At 47.3% G+C, this 26,432-nt stretch overlaps 1 protein-coding gene across 1 annotated transcript; it reads left to right on the plus strand.

Annotated features, from left to right (window-relative positions):
* Window positions 1-26,432, plus strand: CFAP52 (cilia and flagella associated protein 52). The gene is made up of 14 exons (XM_082272632.1): window positions 1-131; window positions 2,113-2,312; window positions 4,763-4,899; window positions 7,893-8,021; window positions 9,870-9,969; window positions 12,923-13,039; window positions 17,505-17,605; window positions 18,079-18,249; window positions 20,469-20,617; window positions 21,674-21,819; window positions 24,049-24,200; window positions 24,680-24,782; window positions 25,533-25,644; window positions 26,212-26,432. Exons 1-14 carry the CDS (start codon window positions 68-70, stop codon window positions 26,385-26,387), a joined length of 1,857 nt encoding a protein of 618 aa, XP_082128758.1. The 5' UTR covers window positions 1-67; the 3' UTR covers window positions 26,388-26,432.

Below are 26,432 nucleotides of genomic sequence, written 5' to 3' on the forward strand. Positions count from 1 at the left end.
GAGGAGCCGGTTACTAGGAGACGGGAGGAAGCTGCAGACAGAATCATCGCACAGAGCAACAGAAGACATGGAGTCCGGGGGACAGGAGGGGGACATGCAGCTGGAGCTGGACTCAGTCATCGGGTTTAATGGTGAGAAGGGGGCTGGGAGAGGGGGGGGAGAGGTGAAGGGGCCCTGAACCCAGTAGGGGCCCCGCTAGGATGACTCCGCCTCTCTTCTGATCTTCCTGATATTATCTTTATTTTTTCTCATTTGTTATATATTAACCATTTACTTCCCTACTGACATGTAAAATGTTTTTTTTTTTAATATAGAAAATTACTTAGAACCCCCAAAACATTATATATATATTTTTAAGCAAAGGCCCTAGAGAATAAAATGGCGGTCGTTGCAATTTTTAATGTCACGCGGTATTTGTGCAGCGGTTTTTCAAACGCAATATTTTGGGGGAAAAAATACTCCATACTACTCAAATATATTCTAAGAGATCCATTAATACCGGGAAAGGTATCAGTAACCCCTTCATAGATGTGTGCAGACTATTGCATTAGGGTGTGCACCCCAAAACTCAACCACACGTGTGTGTGTATATATATATATACAGTATTTCACAAAAGTAAGTACACCCCTCACATATGTGTAAATATTTTATTCTATCTTTTCATGTGACAACACTGAAGAAATGAGACTTTGCTACAATGTAAAGTAGTGAGTGTACAGCTTGTATAACAGTGTAAATTAACTGTCCCCTCAAAATAACTCAACACACAGCCATTAATGTCTAAACCGCTGGCAACAAAAGTCAGTACACCCCTAAGTGACAATGTCCAAATTGGGCCCAAATAGCCATTTTCCCTTCCTGGTGTCATGTGACTCGTTAGTGTTACAAGGTCTCAGGTGTGAATGGGGACAGGTGTGATAAATTTGGTGTTATCGCTCTCACTCTCTCATACTGGTCACTGGAAATTCAACATGGCTCCTCATGGCAAAGAACTCTCTGAGGATCTGAAAAAAAGAATTGTTACTCTACATAAAGATGGCCTAGGCTATAAGAAGATTGCCAAGATCCTGAAACTGAGCTGCAGCACGGTGGCCAAGACCATACAGCGGTTTAACAGGACAGGTTCCACTCAGAACAGGCCTCATTATGGGGGTGAAAGTGCCCGATATTGGGGGGGGGCAGGAAGGGGGTAAAAGTGCCCGGTATTGGGGGGGCAGGAAGGGGGTGAAAGTGCCCAGTATGGGGGGGCAGGAAGGGGGTAAAAGTGCCCGGTATTGGGGGGGGGTGGGCAGGAAGGGGGTGAAAGTGCCCAGTATGGGGGGGCAGGAAGGGGGTAAGAGTGCCCGGTATTGGGGGGGCAGAAAGGGGGTAAAAGTGCCCGGTATTGGGGGGGCAGGAAGGGGGGAAAGTGCCCGGCATTGGAAAGAGCAGGAAGGGGGTAAAAGTGCCTGGTATGGGGGGGGCAGGAAGGTGGTAAACGTGCCCGTATTGGGGGGGGGCAGGAAGGGGATGAAAGTGCCCGGTATTGGGGGGGGCAGGAAGGGGGTGAAAGTGCCTGGTATTGGGGGGGGGCAGGAAGGTGGTAAAAGTGCCCGGTATTGGGGGGGGCAGGAAGGGGGTAAAAGTGTCCGGTATTGGGGGGGTCAGGAAGGGGGTGAAAGTGCCTGGTATTGGGGGGCAGGAAGGTGGTAAATATGCCCGGTATTGGGGGGGGGGGCAGGAAGGGGGTAAGAGTGTCCAGTATTGGGGGGGGCAGGAAGGGGGTGAAAGTGCCCGGTATTGGGGGGCAGGAAGGGGGTTAAAGTGCCCGGTATTGGGGGGCAGGAAGGGGGTGAAAGTGCCTGGTATTGGGAGGGGCATGAAGGGGGTAAAGGTGCCCAGTATTGGGGGGGGGCAGGAAGGGGGTAAAAGTGCCCGGTATTGGGGGGGCAGGAAGGGGGTGAAAGTGCCCGGTATTGGGGGGGGAGGCCGGAAGGGGGTGAAAGTGCCCGGTATTGAAGTGGTTTAAATAAAGAAACAATGAAGGAAGAACCTCCAGCAGTGACAGCGAGGTCGGTTATTGATGGATGGTTGCCTCCACGTCACAAGCTTAACCAACCTTTCCATTCCAGGCCACGTGCCCTCTGGGCTGATCTCTCACCCGGATAGGGAGCACCTCATCTACCCCTTAGGATGCACCGTGGTCATTGAGAACCTCAGCAAACACAAGCAGCATTTTCTTCATGGCCACACCAACAATGTCTCCTGTGTGGCTGTCTCCAATAGCGGACGATATCTGGCATCGGGGCAAGTCACCTACATGGGGTTCAAGGTCAGTTCCCCATAATCCCTCTCAATCCCTCTCATATTTACCTGTACATTCACACCTAGCGTCCAACCCCAGTGTATGAGCCTCCGGTGTTTGGGTGAGGCTGGAAGGTACACGGCCGCTGTTCTATCAGAAAACCCTACCCCATCAGATTTCCCTACCTACGTCATTTCCGGTGCAGGCTCGTCATGCACCAGCTGTAGCCGCGTCACACGTCCTACTGCGCATCAACGGATCGGGTAGCGGCATCTCTTATAACAAACATCCATCCGATCTCCATGGCATACACTGCGCCGAGCCGACAATGGGACAATCCTATACCCTACCCTGTTATCAGAGATCCCGCTGCCCGACCCGTTGGTGCGCATGCGCCGGCGCATGCACACTAGGACTTTTGCCTGACCCTTACCATGTTATCAAAATGCCCTACCTATTCTGCGCATGCGCAGTAGGACTTGTGTCGCGGCTACAGCTGATTCATGACGTACCCACAGCTGATCCGCAACCGGAAATAACGGAGGTATGGAAATCTGATAGGGTATGGTATTCTGACAGAACACCGGCCAATGCTGCTGTTAGAAATCATGGGGCCTCGTACAGCTCACCAGACGAGGTTCCCCTCCCCCTCCAAGCCTGGGTGGTTGTGTGGGTGCAGGTATAGGACCCCGAATACGGCTCCAGCCGCATGAACAAACTGCTCATTCACATGGCCAGAGCAACTGTGTGAATGAGCCCTTAAAGTACAACTGAAGGCAAAGATTTTATTTTTGCTTTGGACAGAGTGGAGAGGGATTCCCCTCTCTCTATTGGTCCTGTTTACCATTATCATTGAAAGTAAAAGAAAATCCCAAATTTTGGGTTGTGCCCAGAAAAGTAATAGAGGGCAAATCTTCCAATGGGGACACTAGTTCTGGTGACTTGGAGGTCCCCAAGAAATTCCCTTAATTTGCAGGGTTTTCCTCTCACTTCCTGTTTTGGCTATGGGACAGGAAGTGAAGGGGAATCTCCACAATGTGACACAGATGGCAAAAAATTAACTGACAGGGGTTATAATCCTCCCTGACTCCAAAATGGGGAAAAGAATTGCCTATAGTTCTACTTTATGTTTTCTTTGAATCATTTTTAAAATTTTTTTTTTTTTTTACATTTTTTTATAGCCCGAGGGGCGGAATTTGGTGAACTCTAAGGGGTCTAAACAGACCCCTAATGTCTCAAGACAGAGAAAATGATTGAGGACACAAATCTCAAATCCTTTTTCAGCAGCCTCAGTTGCTATAGAATGAATGAACAGGAAGCACACTATACAGAGGCTTCCTGTTCATTCACAAGCTGGGCATAGAAAACAGGGGGAGGAGACACAAGGGAATCAAAACTGCAGAGGAAGGGGATCCTGGAAAGGAGAGGGGGTGATCGGAGTGGCGAAGGGGGGCCAATCGCTGAAACTGATCCTGCTGTGGCTCCTCCTGCGGCTGACAGTCTCAGGAGGGAGAGGAGGGGAAGCTGGCTGTGCTGCTGGGGGGGGGGGGGGGGGGGCGGGTGCCTGCGACATATAGCTGCCTGTTGAACTGATGGGGCCCGGGCCGTATAATGTTTGGCAGGTGCTACCACCTTATCAGCCCTGCTGCCGGCGGCCTGTCACAGTCTATGAGACGCTGACAGCTGCTGTGGCTGGACAGGGCTGGACGGTGCACTGATGGGTACAGTATATATGCAGGGATGAATGCTTGGAACACAAGAAGTCTGCATTCTGAGCATTCCCCCCTGGGTGCATGCTGCTCTAAATATGCGACCACTCAGTGCACCATCCAGCCGCAGCAGCTGTCAGCTTCTCATGCACTTTGGGTAGGCCACCAGCAGAGGGCATGTACCTTCCACCTAGGGCTCCATTCACATACTGGTGTATCGAATCGTGAACAGAATTGCTGCGATTCTGCCCACGATCCCGAATCATTGCAATTTGCGGGAGGACCGTGCTATTCCCGTGACTTGCAATGGCACCCCAAACGCGGCGCTATTTTGCTGCGATTATCTCCAGACGATTCACGGTAAAATCGTGCAATCAGAATCACAGGACGTCTGTCGCCCAAAAAAAAGTACAAAAAAAAAAAGGGCGGAGCTTCTATGCATTACTGACTATTTGTTCATACCCTTACATTGACCATATCACACTGGACCAGAGCGCCAGCTATCTCCTTATTCAAAAAAAGTACAAGAACTTCTTTTGAACAACAGGCTCCCATGATTCTGTTTGCGTGATTTCTACAGTGATTCATTGAGTGAAAATCGTGGCAAAATCGCGCCCCGTTTTGAGTACTGTTGCAAGGCGATCCGACACGCCAGTATGTGAATGGAGCCTCAAGGCAACAGCCTCATACAACGGGGTTACAGACCAAGTGTATTCAAGGCCTTTAAAAACTTCTCCTGTATGGAATTATTTTTTTCTCTCCCTCTAGGCGGACATTCTCCTGTGGGATTACGCTAAGAGAGAGTCTTGCGGCACACTGACCCTGCACAAAGTCAAAGTGGAGGCCCTGGCGTTCTCACCAAATGACCAATACTTGGTGTCACTGGGAGGGCAGGATGATGGCAGGTACGTCAGGCCAGTCATGTGACAGAGATAGAGAACGGCATAACCTGCCAACGTCGTTACCTAAGGATGCCATTCCTGGGCAAAGAATGCCCCACTTCTTCTTTTAGACACCATAAGAGGGGAAGCCATGCTGTAGGCTCATATATTATAGAAGAAAGAAAACTCCCCTTGGTGTTGGGACTTTTAAGGCATTGTATATTGCAGGGGTCTTCAAACTACGGCCCTCCAGTTGTTCAGGAAGTACAATTCCTATCATGCCTTGTCATGTCTGGGCATGTCAGAGTTTTACAATGCCTCATGGGATTTGTAGTTCCGCAACAGCTGGAGGGCCGTACTTTGAGGATCCCTGGTATATTGGATCATGACAAATGAAAAAAATATGTAAATAAAACTAATGTTTATTAATCCATAGAAAAATATAAAAAAGATTATAAAATAGTTACACATGCAAGTGAAGATACCAAAAATGCATAAGATACATAAGAGTGTAGATGCAGCACAATAGCAATGACCTGAAAATGCACCGACTGTGGAGGGTGTAGTGATGAAATTGTGACTTTCTCTATCCAACGCGTTTCGGAGAAAGAGCTCTCCTTCATCAGGGGGTATGGACGGTATCACTACAAGTCAATCACAGAGCGAGACATGTGGATATTGAATGTATCTTCTTAAAAACAAGGTCTGGTATTTCTGCCTGCCCACCCAATATATGACACGCTGTACTGTATAGAGGGTCGTTAAGAAAGAAGGCAATGCCATAAAGTTATGATCTTATAATGTTCCTCGGATTTTATGTGGAAAAGCCACAAATCAGGATAATAGATATCACTGAGACCCAAAAGAACTCCATCCCTGGAAGTCCCAAATACTGATGTAAATGTACCGAAACTGGTACAGCTATAAAATTCCACGGATACCCGCCGATATCAAAATGGTATACGTTTCGGTGTCATCTGTTACAAGTCCAGGCTCCTTATGTTCATATATTAGGTTGTTATTGAACAGTTTACCTAAGGGCCCTTTCACACTTTAGAGAGGAGGAAAAAGAAAGGATGAATGTCCTAGAACAGGGGTGTCAAACTCGCCGCTCAGCATTATGGTTCACATCAAAGGGCTGGTTGTATCTGTAAGACTAGATGTCCAGCAGAGCACCCCCATTCCCCTAAATCAGAAATCAAGAGTCCCCTACCCCATTACATCACAGTGCAACCCACCTTACCATGTGCTGCTGGAAAGAAGCTGAGGAGCAAAAGTGTGGGGTCTGGAGGAGGACTAGAGGAGGGCTGGAGTCTACTGAATGCTGATACCAGGGGAGGCAGAGACTAGAGAAGCACAGGATCTGTAGGAGGAATAAAAGAAACGGCCGCACATCACTGGAGTTCCAAATGCCTTTATTGTGATTACAAAGTGGCACGACAAAACACCAACCAGTCCAGGTAGACGCGTTTCATACAGTACAACTGTGCTTAACCATAATTAGTAATGATTAGGAACAGTTGTACTGTGTGAAACGCGTCTACTTGGACTAGTTGGTGTTTTGTCGTGCCACTTTGGAAATCACAATAAAGGCATTTGGAACTCCAGTGATGTGCGGCCATTTCTTCTTTTCTTGACATTGTTCAATGGAGGAGAGCCAGGGGCTGGCACTAATGTGGAGGCTCCATCGGATTCACTCATCTCACCCGGAGCAGCAGATCACAGGGCCTTGTGTTTGACAAAAGATAAAGCTAGGGACATCTAACCTAACAACTACATAGAAAAAAGATTAACCATCACAATACATGGGCGACACCTAGTGTCAAATTTTTTTTTTTAACATTTTAGAATAATCGCCCGACCTAAAAACATTGGGAAGAAGCATCTAAATCGGGCCAAGAAAGTCAAAAGTTAGAGATGAAACAATTAAGATCAAAGTCAATGTTTATTCCTTGTGGGTGAAAAGAATTTAATTCAAACATTAATTTTGATTCGCTTCTGCTTAATTCATTATTCTTAGTACTACATCTCCAGTGGGGCTTATAGTTTTCATTCGCCCAGAATTTTAATACTGAGGGGTCTTTTGAATGGTATTGCGCAAAATATCTTCAGACACTATCGTTGCTAAAACCTTTGAATATGTTCTGAATATGTTCATGTATCCTCTTCCACATTGGACGTTTTATTCTCCCTACGTATTGCATCAAGCACAGGCATTGGAGGACATATAATACACCTTCCGTCCTACACAAAATAAAATCCTTAATGGTAGATTCTTTATAAGGCCCCTTTCACACTTATGCAACTTGTCATGCAACTTTGGACATCAGAACTGCATGACATGCCGTTCCCCATGTTTTCCAATGATACCCATTCATATATGCGCGACTTAAAGCAGAGTTCTGCCTCCCCCTCCAAAAATTAAAAGTCAGCAGCTACACATACTGTACACATACTGTACACATACTGTAGCTGCTGACTTTTAATCTTAGGACACTTACCTGTCCTGGAGTCCAGCGATGTCGGCACAGCAGCCGATGTTTTCATTGCCGCCACTATTACCGGTCAGGGAACCCGGCAGTGAAGCCTTGCGGCTTCGTGGGCGTGTCCCTACAGGCATAGACAATCTGAACCTAAACAGAATCCAGGTTCAAGAAAGAAAGAGGAGCTCAGACAGGCTGAGAAAAAATACAGTCCAAAGAATTTGCAGGAATAATCCATGGCATGGGAAGTAGGAAGAGTCTAAACTGAATGTCCAGAAGTCTAATTAAGCTTTCCTGGTTAGGACAGGTGTGCACTGCAGAGACCAGAACTGCAGTGCTGCGTAACACCCAGATAGCAAAGGTTCAAGACTGTTAATTTTAATGGTTGCCATGGCTCCATCTCTGATCTTTCACGTCCTCCATTATCATATAGGAGCCTTCTTAGAGGATTTGCATTTTACCGATAATACATCCAATTTAGGGGCAGCAGGTTTCTTATTTTCTCCATGTCAGTTGTCAGATTTGTTCTTTCAGCGTCATCCTATGGAATGTGTTAACCAGAGAGGCTATCTGCGGGAGCCCAGCGTCATCGCTCAGTGCCGGACATGCCGTGGCTGTGGCCTTCTCTAACAGCAGCGATGATGTCTTCATAACTAGTGGAAAGTAAGCTGACTACCTTGTTTCACAATCTTCTGTCATGTTAATGCTTTGTCCTCACACGGAGCACTCTTACTTGGGATTGAACAGAATAAATCTTTTGAAGGGCCAGGCCCTGATAATGGACAAACGTTTTTGGATACTTGACCATTACACCTATTGTATGGCTAAAAGTTTGTAGAACCCTCCAAATGATGGAGTTCAGATGTTCCCAGTGAAAGGTACTGTTAATATTACAGCATACAAAGACATTGTAGACATTTGTGCTTTTCCAAACCCATGGCAAAAGTTTGGTGAAGACCCTACTTTGTTCCAGCATGACTGTGCCCCCCTTGTGTACAAAGCCAGCTCCATAAAGACATAGTGTGACCAGTGGGTGTGGAGAAACTAAAATGGCCTGCACAGATCCCTGAACTTAACCCTACTCAACACGTTCGGGTTAATTGGAATACTGACTATTAGCCATGTTTTCTCATCCAACATCAGCACCCAATGTCACAAAAGGGCATAAAATCCCAAAGACGATCTTCAAAGTCTTGTGAAAAGCCTTCTGTAACGTACCCGGTGCTGGAGTCTGAAACGCAGAGGTAGGCCTCTCTTACAGCTCTGGCTCAGGAGCCCTGGTAAGGTAATAGAGAATGACAGAGCACACGAGTGCCTGTAAAGTCTTCTGCCAGCAGGTGCTGATGTACGTTAGGGTGCGCAGATATGACTGGCTGGATGCACACATGCAGAAGAACCAAAGCTGGTGGCAAGTATGGGTCAGCTAATGCAGGTGCAGGTATAAGAGCCAAGGCAAGGTCAGACAGTCCAGGTCAGCATCGTTCGGGCATATCAAGGTACAGACAGCCAGCAGCGGAGTAGTCAGGAACCAGGCCGGGGTCGGTAACAGCAAGGCAGATCATCCAAAGGAGCAGGAAGAAGAATAGTCCAGAGGTAAGCCAGGGGTCAGTACGGGTGTCATTCAGGTACAGATAAGGTCAGGAAAAGAGGATCAACACAGGAACAGATGCATAAACTCTCAGGATTGTAATAGACCTAACGGCACTGACACAGAGGACTAGTGCCGTTTAAATAGCCCGCCTGGCGCTAATGCGCACTGGTGCATGCGTACCTGCTTTTGCATGCGTGCGCACCTACTTGTGTTACACAGCCACGGGCAGTGGTTCTTAGGCTGTGCGTGCAAACATTTTTCCTGACACCTTCCAAGAAAAGTGGTGACTGTGGGGTCCAACTCCATATTAATGCCCATGGTTTTGGGAAGGGATGTCCAACACGCTCATATATACTGTAGGTGTGATGGTCTGGTGTCCATAAACCTGTGCCCATATGCTGTAGTGTTTGTTTGCTTTTGATGATCCTAGAAATTTTACCCACCTAACACTTCCATTATTGACTCCGGTGGTACAATCTCTGTTTTTTTAGCTCCCAGGTCTGCTCACCTTCTGCAGCGACTACACCATTGGTTGTATTTGCCAGTTCTGCTGGATTTCTAACTTATTTTAAAGTTTAAAAATTGCAACTGGGGGATGGGAACACTTCCAAGGTGAGCACAACCAGACCTGAGAATAATAGCAGGAGGATTTTGTTGCCAGAGTCTCTGATATTTATAAGGCAAGGGAGCGACTCAGCCTCCTGAACTTTACCTTCAACTCTAAAATACAATTTTGGGTAGGTTGGACAGGCAGAGATTTCACTGCAAGAGTTTGTGAGAGACATAAGAGCTTGTTAACTGTCCAGTATCTACTACTTATTTGTCATATGTTGTACAGTAAGACATACTACTGGTAGTGCAAAAGCTTGTAATGTTGTCTATATTATTCTTACTGACCCCAATGTTGTGTCTCTCCACAGCGGCACGCTGCGTGTCTGGGAGGTGGACCTGCCGAACAGAAAGATGCGTCCAACTGAGTGTCAGTTGGGTCAGCTGAAGAGGGTGGTCACCTGCCTGGCTGTGAGTCATATACTAAATCCTGTCTTTTTGTCTTTGTTACACGCCTTGTCTGATCAAGGTGCTTCCTCAGCCCCTTCTCCCTTACAAGAAAAGAAGCCCTCTGTCATGGTCAGGCTCGGAGACCAGTAGCTATAATAGTACAGAGACTCCCATCGACCAGCAGGATGAGTATACAAGGGGGTCACCTTGGGCTCACGCGAGGTGCGGGGTCTAAGTTCTAACCAGTGTTCATCAGAGCTCCTGATGCTGGGGATGGGGTTTGCTGCATGTTAGTATCAAGTTGCGGTCCTCAGGATCGCCCCAACAGGAGGTGAGCAATCAGGGGCCCAGTAGCAGATATGGCAGGCAAGGATCAAGCAGAATCATAGTCCATAAACAAGCCAAAAGTTGGTAACGAGTGGTTGCAGGTTGGGATTAAGCAGAAACGTAGTTGAGGAACAAGCCAGAGGTAGGTAACGAGTGGTATGGTAGGTACAGACGGCAGCACGAGTGACAAGAGCAAGATATTGGCTGGAGAGAGCAAAATAGTCTGGCAAACAGGAAGTGCAGAGACATGGCCTAAATCAGGATGTTCATGGGAGGAGCAAAGGGTTCAAGGTTCATGAGAAACAATACGTAAGGCAAGGAATACAAGCAATACATAAGGAATCAGGCAGCATCTCAGGTGGCACAGTGAGAAGAGTTATTGCCAGACACAGCAGAGGTCCCAGGTTTAGGTCCAGGCCCTGACAAGCAAACTGCCCTTCTCTATATAGACACAGACAAAACAGCACGAGCAGCTGCGTTACCCACCTTCTGCTCTCTTTGTATACTGATACATCTAGACAGGCCTTTCACTGCTTTCAGCTTTTACTGATATCAGGACGCTCCAACTCTTTCTGCTTTCAGAGGCAACACTGTCACTTTACTATTGCTTTATAGGCAGTGGTACAGCTCCTGCATTACATCTGTGGTTCCACACCTTATATAGGAGAAACAAATAGCTACAGAACCATAGCACATCATTGTCTAATGCAGTGGTCTCAAAACTGTGGCCCTTGGGGCACTATTTCATTCACAGACACCAACGAAGGGGCACAATTCCTCACAATGACACCACACAATGGCGCACAGTTCCTCCCAATGACACCAACAATGGGACCCAATGACATCAATAATGGGGAACACTTCCCACCAATGATACTAGTGATGGGGCGCAATTCCTCCAATGACTCCAACAATGGGGCACAATTCCTCCCAATGAAACCAGCGATGGGGCACAATTCCTCCCCCAGACACCAACGATGGGGGACAATTACTCCCAATGATACCAGTGATGAGGCATAACTTCTCCAATGACACCAACAAAGGGGCACAATTCCTCCCAATGAAACCAGTGATGGGGCACAATTCTTACCAATGATACCAGTGATGGGGCACAATTCCTCCCAATGAAACCAGTGATGGGGCACAATTCCTCCCAATGAAACCAGTGATGGGGCACAATTCCTCCCAATGACACCAATAATGGGGCACTATTCCTACCAATGACAGCAATGATGGGGCAATATTCCTACCAATGACAGCAACAGTGCGGTCAAATTAAACCAGCAATGGGGCACAATTCCTCCCAATGAAACCAGCAATGGGGCACAATTCCTCCCAATGAAACCAGCAATGGGGCACAATTCCTCCCAATTAAATCAGCGACGGAGCACAATTCCTCTCAATGACACCAATGATGGGGCAATATTCCTACCAATGACAGCAACAATGGGGTTCAATGACACCAACGATGGGGCAATGTTTACTCCAACTGATGCTGGGACATTTTCTACTCCCGATGACCACAGTCCAGCCCTCCTAATGCTGAAGGACAGTAAATTGGCCCCTTGTTTGGAAAGTTTGGAGACCCCTGGCCTAATGCCACCTCTAAATTCTCCCCTTGCTTTGCAGGAGTAGGTAGGTCTGGAGGTCACAATAGGTAGACACAGTCAATAACTGATTATATTCGCCATCTTTTCTGGGTCATTGACTTAAAACACAACTGATGTCTCACACCTTGCTATCTCCTTATAGGGGGTCTCAACTGTGGCTCCTGACACGACCAAAGGACTGTACAGTGAATATAATGCTCCCACCCTTGAAATTTACTTCTGCCACAATTGATATTTCTCTTAGAAAGTTCCAGTATATTAGATCTGGGTGAACAGAAAACCATAGAAAATGGATGGATAGACCAGAAAAAAATAACTAGAAGTCGGTCTACAAGCTTTTTTCCTTCACTGACTTCAGGGGCCCCAAAGGGCCAAAGGGCAACATGGAGCCTGCACCAGGAGGCTACAGAGATCAGTAACTTGACTCTGATAGCTTCTATATTATTATCAATGTATGCAAGTAACCTCTTAGCCCTGTTTACTGCATGTGGCCAAAGGACCGCACACTAACTGCCAAAGGGCCGCATGTGGCCCCCGGGATGTTATGATTTATGACTCATTTTGTACCCCTGAAGGTTATGATTTATGACTAATTTGTGCTAGGAAATGTCCTAAAATATGTTTTGAAAATGCTACTTTCTGCTCTCCTGCTCCAGTGCTCTGTTGTAGCAGAGCTGAGTAACAGCCACACCCCTCAGCACAAGTGTCCCTACACAGACTTGTATTATAGAGAAAGGTTGGGGGCGTGTCTGACCAGGTTTATTACTGAGTGCTGATTGTTGTGTGAACTGGGTCTGTTCTGTTGCCTGTTGGAATGTACGGTCATATTCAGACACCTTGCACATGTGCTGTAACAGGAACATGCAGAAAATATGAAAAAATGGGAATAATGTGAATGCATAATTTAGTATATGACTTCAAATTAACTTTATTAACAAGCGCTGCAGAGGGCATGTATGCATCTCTCTAGGTCCTGGATGGTTGTCACCTGGTGTAATTGTTGTTCCATAGTGATTTGACCATTGTCCTCCTCTCAGGTGGCAGAAGATGACAGCTGCTTCTACTGCGGCACCTCTACAGGAGATATCCTGAAGATGAACACAAGGACCAAACTGCTGAATAGCTGTGGGCCCCAGAAAGGCAGATTCAGCCTGGTAAGAGAACCTGTCACGTTTCCTCTATAATACTTATGTAGTCAAAGAACAGCAATGTTCACTGAGGAGGACCGGTCACCTACACACAACAACTAGGAACAACTATCTAAAAATGCAGCACATAACTTGCGGTGACCGGCTGCTACAGGTGTATCATTTTCTTTGGGATCACTTTTTTAGTCACAATGGCTGATATAAATATTCTTGAGCAATGAAAACGTACTCTTGCACATTTTGCAAAAAAAATTGTTTGGGGGGGGGGGGGGGGCGAGGGAAGGGGTGCCTAATTTACTTATTAAATGCCTCTAATGTCCATCCTGCCGTTCATTTGTTCACCACACCAATCTACTTGCAAAATTTCTATTGATGCCGGTGCCCTCATTTTCTGAGATTGGGCCTGTAAAATGCAGGCGGCCCTATTCCTGGTTCTGACTGCTGGAAGGCATGTCCAGAGCAGGATCATGTGACAAGAGACCTGCCCAGAGGTACTATGGAGGGTCTGATGACTGGTGGGTATATATTTAGGAAGCAGAAGAAGAGATTCATAAAGCACAGATCCACTGAATGAATGAAGCAGAAGCAAGGAGATGCATGCAGTGCAAATTCCTCTATGCCAAAGAGAACAGTAAGCAGCACATGTGTGGGAAGCACAGAGCCACAGATTGAATGAAGCAGCAGCAGGGGGGTCCTTGCACTGCAGGTCCTCAGGTACAGCTTCCTCTCCAGCAAGGAGAACAGTGAGCAGCAGGGCCAGGGATAGGCAGAAAAGGTGCCCCCCTTGGCTGCTCCAGCTAATGAGGGGGGCAATATGGGTAGAACCTTCAATCTACGATTCTGAAGTAGTTCAGGGTTCCTAGGGGAGAAGAGCCTCACTTTGACCCTTTTGCCTTGGGTGCTAAAGAACCTTGTCTTGGCACTGCTGAGCAACACAGTACAGGCGGTCCCCAGGTTACAAACATCCGGCTTACAAACAACTCCTACTTACAAACGGAGGGAGACAACAGGAAGTGAGGAGAAATCTACCCCTAGGAAGGGAAATTCACTCCTGGAAGAGTTCTCATGGGAAAAAGGTGTCTCCACTGAAGCTTTATCTCTAATCCTTGTGTAGTATGGTAAGCAACGGGTTAAGTTGCTGTCTGCAAAATGTTACAATACTATGTATATGTCTGGGAGCTGGGTGTGTCTGAAGTTTCAGTTTATGCGTTGTGTTCAGTGAATAAAGAAGCAACCTGTACAGCCTGGTCTGTGTTAATACACTACATTTTGGCGACGAGGATGGCTAGCTTTCTGGATTTACCGGCTATCGGACCGTTTGATGTGTCTGGAGACCACACTAGTCTCTCACAGCGCTGGGACAAGTGGAAGAAGGGATTTCAGCTCTATGTTATAGCCACTGGAGTGACTGCACCTGCTCAGAAGAGAGCCATGCTGCTGCATCTAGCTGGACCTCAAGTTCAGGACATTTTTGAAACCCTGGGAGCAACAGGGGAAGATTCAGACTATGAGACAGCCATGAATAACTCAAAATTTTCTAAATCCAGTTGTCATAGGGACAGAAAGTGAGGAGAAATCTTCTGAACAGGGGCATGGACAGGGGTATTAACCTTTCCCTATGCTGTCCAAAAAAACTAAAAATTATTATTTTGGCTGGGGCAACACAAAAAAATTTACTTGTTCTGACTTACAAACAAATTCGACTTAACCACTTAAGCCCCGGAGGATTTTCCTGCTAAACGACCAGGGGGTATTTTGCGATTCGGCACTGTGTGACTTTAACAGACAATTGCACGGTCGTGCGACGCTGTATCTAAACAAATTTGGCGTCCTTTTTTTCCCACAAACAGAGCTTTCTTTTGGTGGTATTTGATCACCCGTGCGATTTTTACTTTTTGTGCTATAAACAAAAAAAGAGCGTACATTTTGCAAAAATAACAATATTTTTCACATTTTTTTATATGAAATTCCCCCCAAAAAAAATGTAAAAATCAAAATCTTTTAAAATTTTCGGCCAATTTGTTTTATGCTACCTATGTTTGGTAAAAAAAAATCGCAAAAAGCGTATTTTGATTGGTTTGCGCAAAAGTTATCGCGTTTACTAACAAAGGGAAAGATTTCTGTCATTTTTGGTGTTTTTTTTTTTAACGTGTAATGGCGGCGATCTGCGTTTTTTTTGCGGTACTGCGACATTGGGGCGGACAGATCGGACCCTTGACTGACATTTTGGACACTTTTGGGGTTACCAGTGACATTTCTACAGTAATCAGTGCTATATATATGCACTGTTACTGTAAAAATACACTGGTAGTGAAGGGGTTAACTTTATTTGGGAGGGAGGGGCTGTGTGTGTCCCTAGGGGCGTGCTTTCTACTGTGATTGGCTGTGGCTTGAGCTGTAAGGACACTGATCAACGGATCTACATACTAGATCCGTGTGATCAGTGTCTTTACAGCGAGGAGAATGACAGGTGGCTTGTTTACACAAGCTGCCTGACATTCTCCCTCTCCCCCGCCGATCGCCGAGTGACCGGCGGACATCGGGTCCGCTGGTCACACGCGCGGGGGGGGTCCGTGACCGCGCGGGAGCGGGAGCGCGCCTCCGCGCGCGCGCGCTCGCTCCCCAGAGCCTCACAGGCGAGCGACGTAGACCTACGTCACTCTGCCTGTGAGGGGCTGACTGCCGCAGTAAATATACTGTGAGCAGTCGGCAAGCGGTTAAGAACAAACCTACAGTCCCTATCTTGTTTGTAACCCGGGGACCACCTGTAGGGGTATCACCAAATCTCACTCCAAATCTGGTGAGACTAGCAGTCTGAGGCAGCAGTGCCTTAGATCAGCAGTCCCCAACCTTTTAGAAACCAGGGACTTGGGGGATTTGGTGGACGGGTCGAGGGATGGGATATATTTGCGGAGTCTGTCCTAAGCCCCCTTCACACCACAACCCCCCTTTACAGCACAGCCCCCGCCTTTATTTCAGGGTCCTCACATCACATCCCCCTTTACATTACAGTACCCCTTTACAGTGCAGTCCCCTTTATATCACAGTGCTCTTTTACATTAATGTAATGGGGACTGCTCTGTAAAGGGGGCACTGTGATGTAAAGGGGGAACTGTGATATAAAGGGGGGTTGTGATGTAAAGAGGACTGCATTGTAAAGGGGGCAGTGTAATGATTCCAATGACCCTTTACAGTGCAGTCCCCTTTTTATTAAAGTGCCCCTAGCAATCACAGCTTCCTCCATCACAATGCCCCTGCATCCTCCCCCCCCCTCACCCCTTTCCTCTCTAACATCACACATCGATAACCTCTGGCTTCCCTGCACAGGACTCCAGGCTGTGATCAGTCTGTGTGTCCTCTCCCAGCTCCTCCGCCTGCCCAACTGAGGATGTCATCCTATCAACAGGGCAGGGAATGGGAGGAGCTCTCCATTCTGATATGCAGCTCCTCCCGCCCCCTGCCCTGCTGATTGGATGAAATAGTCAGGTGGGCAGGCGGAGGAGCCGCGAGAGGACACACGGGCATGGCCGCACAGCAGGAGGTGAGCGGTTCATGTGGTTTGTGATAGCCCTGTGCGGACCGCGGTTGCCTCTCACCTCCTGCTGTGTGGCCCGGTCATCAATGGCAGCCTGGCGATGGTCCGCGGCCTGGCAATGGTCCGCAGCCTGGCAATGGTCCGTGGCCTGGCAATGGTCCGCAGCCAGGCAATGGTCCGCGGCCTGGCAATGGTCCGCGGCCTGGCAATGGTCCGCAGCCTGGCAATGGTCCAAGGCCTGGCAATGGTCCGTGGCCTGGCAATGGTCCGCAGCCTGGCAATGGTCCGCAGCCTGGCAATGGTCCGCGGCCTGGCAATGGTCTGCAGCCTGGCAATGGTCCGCAGCCTGGCAATGGTCCGCGGCCTGGCAATGGTCCGTGGCCTGGCAATGGTCTGCAGCCTGGCAATGGTCCGCAGCCTGGCAATGGTCCAAGGCCTGGCAATGGTCCGCGGCCTGGCAATGGTCCGCGGCCTGGCAATGGTCCGCGGCCTGGCAATGGTCCGTGGCCTGGCAATGGTCCGCAGCCTGGCAATGGTCCGCAGCCTGGCAATGGCCCGCAGCCTGGCAATGGCCCGCAGCCTGGAAATGGTCCGCGGCCTGGCAATGGTCCAAGGCCTGGCAATGGTCCAAGGCCTGGCAATGGTCCAAGGCCTGGCAATGGTCCAAGGCCCGGGGATTGGGGGACCCTTTAGATGATCTCACACTGCACATATACAGCTATGAGGCTACAGAACAGGAGTTTCTAGGCACAGGAATTGCTCTGCTATTTATCAGGAGGAATTCAAGGCAAAAGGAAACTTCTTCAGCGTTCTGCATAGTTTCGACTGATGTTCCCTGTAAGCAAAAAATTCTAATTTTTTTAAGTTCATGTTCATTTTAAGGCATTTTCTAGCTTCATTGTATAAAATTATACTGATTTTTTTATTTCTCTTTAGGGAGTGACTGCTCTGAATTTACTGAAAACGGGAGAGTTTCTGATTGGCTCTGGAGATGGAAAACTGTCACTCTGCAAAGAACCGAACTATAAGGCAGCTAAGTGAGTGTCACGTGCTGGGTGTCATGTGTAGCTTATAAGCCACAAATAAGGTTTATTGTCATTCACGAGCTTAGCTGAAGTTGGTATAGAATAATATTATATATTATTATATATAATAATAATAGAGCACACTGAGGTCTGGAGTACGCGTTTCAAGGGGCATCCCTTCTTCATCAGAGACAAAAGTTCTGATAAAGAGGGGTTTCCCCTTGAAATGCGTTACCAACATTGGACCTGGATGGCTTCTTCCCATGCTGTTGGTTAAGTGCTGCAGATTTGGCAGTTGCGGCTTTGTTTTCACTGATACGCTTGTTAACCTAATCTGTTCTTAGCGCGTTCTGGCGCCCGCCCTCATTTTGCTGTTTTTTAGTACTCTAGAAAATAAGCTGAACCCATAAAAATCGTGTGCTGTCCAGTTCATAAAAAATAACCCAGCTAATGATGTTGTATGACTGTGCTTCTCCATCCCCTAGGAGTGTCCAGCTGCAGGGTGCCATCACCTCCATCACCCTCCGAGGGCAGGGCCACCAGTTCTTCGTGGGCACCTCCCAGGCACAGATCTACCGTTTCAACTATCCGGAATTTAAAGAAGAGCTTATAGCTACCTGTCACAGCGAAGCCATCAACGACATCGTCTTCCCCTTGTATGTATGCTTGGTCAAAATATGAAATGAATATATAATAAGTATTCAGTGATTATCCTAAACTAGATGAAAACAGAATGTTATTTAGATTGCTAAAGCCCTGTGTATTGTAAACATTTGCCATTTTTGTAACCACTTCAGTACTGGCCACTTTCACCCCATTCCTGCCCAGGCCAATTTTCAGCTTTCAGCGCTGTCACAATTTAAATGACATTTTTATAATTTTTTTAGACAAATAGAGCTTTCTTTTGGTGGTATTTAATCAATACTGGATGTTTTACTTTTCACTAAACAAACAAAAAAATGACTAAAAAATTTTGAACAAAAAAAAAGTTTCTGTTATAAAATGTTTCTTCTTCACTGATGTACAATAATGAGACTGCACTGATGGACACTGATGAGGCTGCACTGATGGAGACTAATAGGCTCCACTGATGAGGCTGCACTGATGGACACTGATAGGCTGCATTGATGGACACTGATGAGGCTACACTGATGGACACTGATGAGGCTTCTCTGATGGACACTTATGAGGCTGCACTGATGGGCACTTATGAGCAGGGCCGGGATAAGGGGTGGGCAGGAGGGTGACGGCTGCCCTGGGCACTCGGGTATCATGTGAGGTGGGGGTATACCACAAGGAGATGGGGGGGGAGGAGATTTGTGTTTGAAGGGGGAATTTGGGGGAGGCGGCAGGGGGTAAGTATTGCTCTAGGAAGGGAAATTTGGTGGGAGTGCTAAGAGTGGTTATTTAGGGGGATTTGTTTTGGGAGTGGGTATGGGGGAAAAATTAATTAATATTAATGCTAGGAGGGGGGATTTGGGGGAAATTTGTGCTGGGGGGGGGGATTTGAAGTAGGGGAGAAAAGACATGTACCATGAGGGGACATTTTAGGGGCAGAGGATTTGTGCTAGGAGGGGTGAATTGTTTTTTGTTTTGGGGGGGGGCATTTGAGGTGGGGAGATTTGGGGGATATGAGGGGCAAAGATTCAGGCAGAGAGGGGGGATTTCAGCAGGGGGGTTGGGTTTGTACTTGGAGGGGGATGTATGCTTGGGGGATAAGCATGCTCAGTGTTTTTATGGGGGGGGGATTTTTGCTGACACATGATGCTCATACATATTGGGGGAAGGGGGTGCAGTTTGGCATGTTTACCCTGGACTCTAGATGGCCTTGTCCTGTTACTGCTTATGAGGCTGCACTGATCAGCACTAATGAGGCTGCACTGATGGGCACTGATGGGGCTGCAATGATAATCAGGGTATTGGTGATCAGTGCCCTGATTATCAGTGTAAACAATGTATGGACAGCCTTGCCAGTTATGGGCTGTCCTTTCCTCACTCAGACACAGCATGTGAAGAAAGGATTGCCGATAACTGGCATGTCTGTTTACATGTGACCTGCTGGCTGATTACATGGTAAAGGGCTGCTGTGATTGACCCTTTACTGCAAAGGACACAGCGGTCACAGAGTGTGCCCGATGCGCGCCCCAGGGAGCATGCAGGTGAGATTCTGGGAGGATGGCCTTGGATGCCCTCCCAGAACTGGAGGACTGCACTGTCGGCTATAGCGCGGTTGGGAAATGGTTGAATAGAAAATCTTGTTTTCTCCATGTTTTCATCTCAGCACTGCAAATCTCCTTCAGCCACTTCCTGTCTACATGGCTTTTCTCAAAACGTTTCCTGATGGTGACAAGAGTGGACCATGCCTTTGTAATATGTGTGGAAATGGCCACTTGTGGTCTCCATTGGGAGTCAGTGTCCAGAGTGACAACGCAGGAGCACAATTAGGAGACAGGGACAGGGCGATGTTAACCGAAAACTGTAAACCCCCCCCCCCCCCTGTGTATCGAGCAGACTGACGCATTTCACCCAAAGCATTCTTAATTGTAGCCCACTTTGGGTGAAGCATGTTAGAGTGGGTGGTCCACAGGCGAAGGCGGTAATTTCAGCATAAAGTTTTTCTGAATTGAGTGATGTCATTGGCATGCAGCTGTGCATTATCTTCTTCTTAGGTTAGGACTCCAAAAAACAAAGACCACCTTGTTAATGCAATGTGACAGATCGCATCATAAATGTCCTTTTCATTTTGCTTATAATTACACTCTGAACCCCTCCCCCATCATTAACCTAACATCTAAACTAGCTCAGGTCCCATTATGTAATTTTATTATGACCACAGTTGCACTTCTATTACCTTCCCGGGTTTTATTTTCTCCAGTGGTACATCAGAGCTGTTTGCCACGTGTGCCAAAAATGACATCCGGGTTTGGCACACAACCAGCCACAAGGAACTGCTGCGGATCACCATACCCAACATGACCTGTAACGCCATCGAATTCACAAGAGACGGCAAGAGCATCCTATCAGGTGAGACCAATGTTAGGTTAATTATGCTTAATATCCCACCTGCTCTGTGATTGGTGGAATTACCTATAGACCACGGTTTTTAGTAATGCGGGAAATGTTCCACCTCCTGGAGGAATACCCATAGAGCACAGTGTTGAGCTTTGCAGAGGACATCCCACCTGTCCTCTGATTGGAGGAATAACCATAGAGCAGAGTGTTTAGCACTGTGGGGGACATCCCACCTGTTTCCTGATTGGAGGAATAACCATAGAGCACTGTGTTTAGCACTGTGGGGGACATCCCACCTGTTCTCTGATTGGAGGAATAACCATAGAGCTCAGTGTTTAGCACTGCGGGAGTCGGAGATATCCCACCTGTCCTCTGACTGAAGGAATAATCATGGAGCACAGTGTTTAGAATTGCGGAGGACATCCCACCTGTCTTCTGATTGGAGGAATAACCATGGAGCACAGTGTTTAGCACTGTGGGGGGCGTCTTACCTGTCCTCTGAGTGGATGAATAACCATAGAGCACAGCATTTAGATCTTTGGGGGGAGTCTTACCTGTCCTCTGATTGGAGGAATAACCATAGAGCACAGTGTTTAGCACCATGGGGGACATCCCACCTGTTCTCTGATTGGAGGAATAAACATAGAACACAGTGTTTAGCACTGCAGGGGTCGGAGATATCCCACCTGTCCTCTGACTGGAGGAATACCCATAGAGCACAGTGTTAGCACAGTGGGGGTTGGAGATATCCCACCTGTCCTCTGATTGGAGGAATACCCATAGAGCAGAGTGTTAGCATTTCCGTCTTGCAATACTAAGATTCCGAGTTTATAAGTCACTACTGGGGACGCTGTCTGCCATGAGTTTTCTTTCCACCACCCAAACACATGCCGGTAGGGTCTGACCACCCCAAAATTCGCATGTATGCTTCTATGACTAAGCTAGAGAGATTAGATAGTAAGCTCCTGTGGTGCAGGGACTGATGGGAGTGGAAAATGAATCAAACATACACGCCCCTTTTTCATTACATTGAATGAAGAGAATTAACAAATGATATTTTTTCCACAGCCTGGAATGACGGAAAGATCCGAGCATTCACACCTGAAAGCGGACGACTCATGTACCAGATAGAAAATGCACACAGCATGGGGGTGACCGCCATTGCAGTGACGAGCGACTGCAGGAGGATTGTGAGCGGAGGAGGGGAAGGGCAGGTGAGTGACCTCTGACACTGGGCCCTAAAGCTGGCCTCCAGGCAGATATAAAAGACACAAATGCATGCAGCATTGTACATGAATAAATCATAAAGAGTATTAAATACAAGCAGTATTAGAGATAAAGAAGGCCCCATAGGCATGCTCCAGCTTTTCTCTGCCTAGTGTCCTACTCCTGTAGGGGGCAGCATAACCCTACGGTCATGAAGATAAAGAGTTGTGTCCATCATTGAACATCAGAGAAATGGATTTTATGGTAAGTCAAAAATCCCATTTTTTTAGTAGCTTGGGAAATGGAATGGAATCATTTTTATTGCTGTTCGTTCCTTACTGTCCTGGTGACACTCCCCCCCATCCATTGATTTTAAAGGTGTCACAGAGACAGGAAGTGACAGAAAATGAAGAGATATAAAAGCATTCCAGAAATAAAGTGTGCTGAAATGTAGCAGCATGCCTGCAGGAGGAGAGAGCTGATTAGTGACCTCATCAGTCGGCTGCTGCTCCTTCCCTTTCCAATCACAGAGAAATGACCAATGTTTTGCTTTACTGCAGCAAAGAAAAGTCAGGTCATCAGGCTAGGCCTACAGTCTGCTGTATCTGTATATGCCACGACCCCCCTAATCAATATGCAATTAAACATTTTCAATCAAATCATTTTGTTTGTAAGAAATACTGATTTTGAAGCCTAGTGAGGTCATCACTGGGTCTGTTTTCTGGTCTTTGCTCATAGCAGGATTGAGTATGGTGAGCATAGCCAGCAGGCTTCTGGAAACATCACAGGACCCTGCCTCCAGCGTTATATGTTATATGAAAGGGCACACATCTCTGGCATCCCTTTAGACGTGCATTCATGCTACCCACTGGGTGCTGAAGGCTTTATCTGTGATAATTGTTGATTGGTTGCTTGACTAATTGAGTAACTGGTCAGTAGATTGTACAGATAAAGTCTGCACCACCCAAATCATGACACTTTCTAAAATTGCCAATTATAAGACTCTTTAGGTTCTCATATTTGCTGTATAATTTGATGTCTACTGATGATTCACTAAGCTCATTTGCATAGCTCCCAATTGTCCCTGATTTCAAGGGACTGTCCCTGATTTGGAATAAAGTCCCTCTGTCCCTCGTTCCTCCTCATTTGTCCCTCATTTTGGTCTGAACTATATAGTCTTCTATAAAAATGCATGTTTTAGCTTTCCAAAAAGTGTTTCCCAGTGCCAAACCTTTCATCCAATTTCTAAATTGCTGTATTTGTAAATGTCAAAAGCCAGTAAAAAAAAAACACTTGTGGATTTAACTAAACATTTTTTTTGTATAATTCTCCTTTAAAGAGGAAGTAAACCCTCCTCTGTAACTTGTACCTATAGGTAAGCCTATATTTAGGTACTGTAAATATCTCCTAAACATGTACCGTTTAGGAGATATTTACCTTAGATGCAGCCAGTGACGTCACTGGCGCATGCGCTCTGAAGGAACGGCCGCTCGTGCCGTTCCTTCAGAGCCCCGTGCCGTTACCGTCGGCTCCCGCGCGCATGTGTGGAAGTGACGTCATCGCGGCTCCAGCCAATCAGATGGCCAGATGCCACAAACCCGGAAGAAGGGCGACAGAACATGTCACCCATGGACAGGTAAGCGGTCGGCACTGCGGGGGCTTCGTTCTTAGGTAAGTATTTCATATTGAGCTAGTATGCGATGCACACTAGCTCATTATGTGTTTTTCTTTAAGGTGTTCGTTTAAAAAAAAAAATCGGAGGTTTACAACCTCTTTAAGGGGAAGTGGCAGGGGGTGTGTCCTATGCTTATATACTTTTACTAATAGGTTTCCCTCATTCCCATTTCAAAAAGTTGGGAGGTATGCATTTGCATCTCTGTCTGTATGTACTGCTATACATATTAAATAAATGCAACTGAAAAAAAAAAAAAAAGTCTTCACCACCCAGGAAGCATGTACATCTAAAGGGATGCTATGATGTGTTCTTTCATATAATGCCCATGTGCAAAATGATTGATAGCAAAGAAAGCTAATAGCTATGAGAGGTGGGCAATGACAGTACAGGTCAGAGGGAAGGAATTTGTGAGGATTTAAGTTATTCAGAGAGGAAACAAAAGCAGGCCCAAGTTGGCTCCTGCAGCTTCAAAATGTTCTCTTTGTGGAGGGAATTGAGAGTTGGGTAAGGTTGGAGTTCAGCTTTAAATCCATCCCCAAGTAACTGAGACTTTATCCTGCAGGTGAGAGTTTGGGAGATCGGCCGGGAAAGCCAGCGGCTCGTGGAATCCATGAAGGAACACAAGTCGGCGGTATCTTCCATCAAACTGAAGAGCAACAACCGGGAATGTCTCACAGCCAGCTCAGACGGAGCCTGCATCATATGGGACCTCGTGTCAGTTCTTCACCGATTACCCCAACCCCCCCCCCCCCCCCATTTGTGTGTTTGTGAGCCAAACCTTTGTATGGTAGTGCTGGCAGATCCCAACCAACAGCCTCAGATACTCGTTCTCTGTACACGGCATTTAGGACTTCCCTAGGAGGACGTCAAAGCGGTCCTAAACCGCTGCACTTTTTTTTCTGTACCTGCTAGGCAAAGGCATGATGTGATAGTATGCATCGCATCGCATACTAGCACATTATGTGAAGCTTACCTCAAAAAAAAGCATTCCAGCGGGTCCATCTTCACCCGGTCTTCCTGCCGTGTTCACAGACTCAGGCACTGTGATTGGCTGGAGCCACGATGACGTCAGTCCCCATGCATGCGCGCGGGAGCTGCCGGTCATGGGGGTCCGCTCACAATATGGGAGAACTGTCACCCCTGTTACACTTTCCAGTCTTCTTCTGTAACTTGGATCTGTTCTGTCCTTGCAGGAGGTTTGTACGGAAACAGATGATCTTATCCAATACATTGTTCCGGTGCGTCTGTTACCACCCCGAGGAGTTCCAGATCATCACCAGCGGCACTGACAGAAAGGTATAACCAGGGGTTAGACTCACCTTTATCTACAGTTCAAGGGAGATGGCAAAGAACCATGAATTCTGATAAATAACATTTTATATGAGTGGTTATTTAGAAGAGAAAATTGCATCCTATCCCTGAACAGAGTTAGACCCGTTGCACACAGGGCTGTTCAGCTGCAGTGCGTCCCTCCCAGCACTTTGTTGTGCCCAGGAGGGACTGGTGTGGTGCCCAGGAGGGACTGGTGTGGTGCCCAGCCCTGCTGCAGGCAGCCTGTCAAAGCCTATGGCATGGTGTGGCTGGACGGGGGAACCGGGTGGGACCGGCATTTGGGGCTCTGATGGTGCAGGGACAAGGTTCCCAAACACAGATCTGTTTTCTGGAACAGACAGGGCCCTAAATGCCGCTACCATTCAGTACAGCGTTCAGCCACAGCCTGCCCTAGACTATGACAGGCTGCCTGCGGCGGGGTTGGATGATGCACCTGTCCCTCCTGGGTGCAAAGGGCCTTAAAAGTCAATTCCAGTTGAAATTAAAAATATTAAACTTTAAGATGCAAACAGGGCAGTGGTCTCTAAACTGAGGCCCGAGGGCTGGATGTGACCCTTTGCTTACCTTTGTCCAGCCCTTGAGGCACTATTTGCTCTGCTGACACCACCTAATCCTTCCACAATCTATACAAAACTAAAAAGAAAGGCTTTGTCTTTATATAATCTCACTTTGCTGGTAAATTAAAGAGAGTCTGATTGGAATATTTCTTTGCAGATCGGGTACTGGGAAGTGTTCGATGGATCGCCAATAAGAGGTCTTGAGGGATCGATGTCTGGCGCCATCAATGGAATGGACATAAGTGACAGCGGAAGTCACTTTGTGACAGGTAACATCATTTCCATGGCAGTATCCTCTGTACTGAGCTGAGGACCCATTCTGACCACCAATCAATGATGGATCACGGCAGAATCGGCCTACGGGCAAGGTAGCAGCTTTCCCATCCTTGGAACTGACATTGACTGAAGGACTAACAGGCACAGCATAGTCCCCCCAGCCCCCCCCCCCACATTGTCTGTTCTGACTCCATCGCACACTTAGGGCTCGTTTCCGCTTGCTTCAATATGTGGTGTTGGGCGCTTTTTTAAAAGCATCAACAGAGCGATCCCCGCTGAGCTAGCAGAGTCCGCCGAGCCGATCCGCCCTGTGTCAGAGGGGCCTTGTGGTGAAGCGGTTAAATCTGGTCACTGGAACCCCCCAGGCCCAACCAAAGCTCCATTATAATACATAGGTAGAATCGGTGAATAATTGAAGGACCAGTGAGCATTAAAATGCTGCTCCCCTCAGCCACTGAAGAACTACAGGTCTCAGCAAGCCCTGCCAGCTTCAAGTCAGGACAGAGCAGAAATCCTGGTATCTTTTCTGAAGGTAACCTTTCTTATTTTCTCTCTTCCAGGTGGAGATGACAAACTGGTAAAAGTTTGGGATTACAACGAGGGCGAGGTGACCCAAGTAGGCATCGGACACAGCGGCAGCATCAGCCGGCTAAAGATCTGCCCCCTCTCCAAATACATCATCAGCGTCAGCAACGACGGCGCTATTCTGCGCTGGAAATACCCGTATCCCGTCTAGACAGCCCTCAGCCGATACCTCATTGTTTAACATGGTGGACATTTT

This window comes from Pelophylax lessonae, assembly GCF_965119305.1.
Source record: "Pelophylax lessonae genome assembly, chromosome: 11".
In the NCBI taxonomy this organism is placed as follows: Eukaryota; Metazoa; Chordata; class Amphibia; order Anura; family Ranidae; genus Pelophylax; species Pelophylax lessonae.

Bases quoted from the DNA above. Each gene is read 5' to 3' on its own strand.
- CFAP52 (XM_082272632.1), top strand. From the start codon at position 68: ATGGAGTCCGGGGGACAGGAGGGGGACATGCAGCTGGAGCTGGACTCA. The intron at 4,900-7,892 runs GTACGTCAGGCC...TTGTTCTTTCAG, and splicing joins GGAGGGCAGGATGATGGCAG to CGTCATCCTATGGAATGTGT. The intron at 18,250-20,468 runs GTATGTATGCTT...TATTTTCTCCAG, and splicing joins AACGACATCGTCTTCCCCTT to TGGTACATCAGAGCTGTTTG.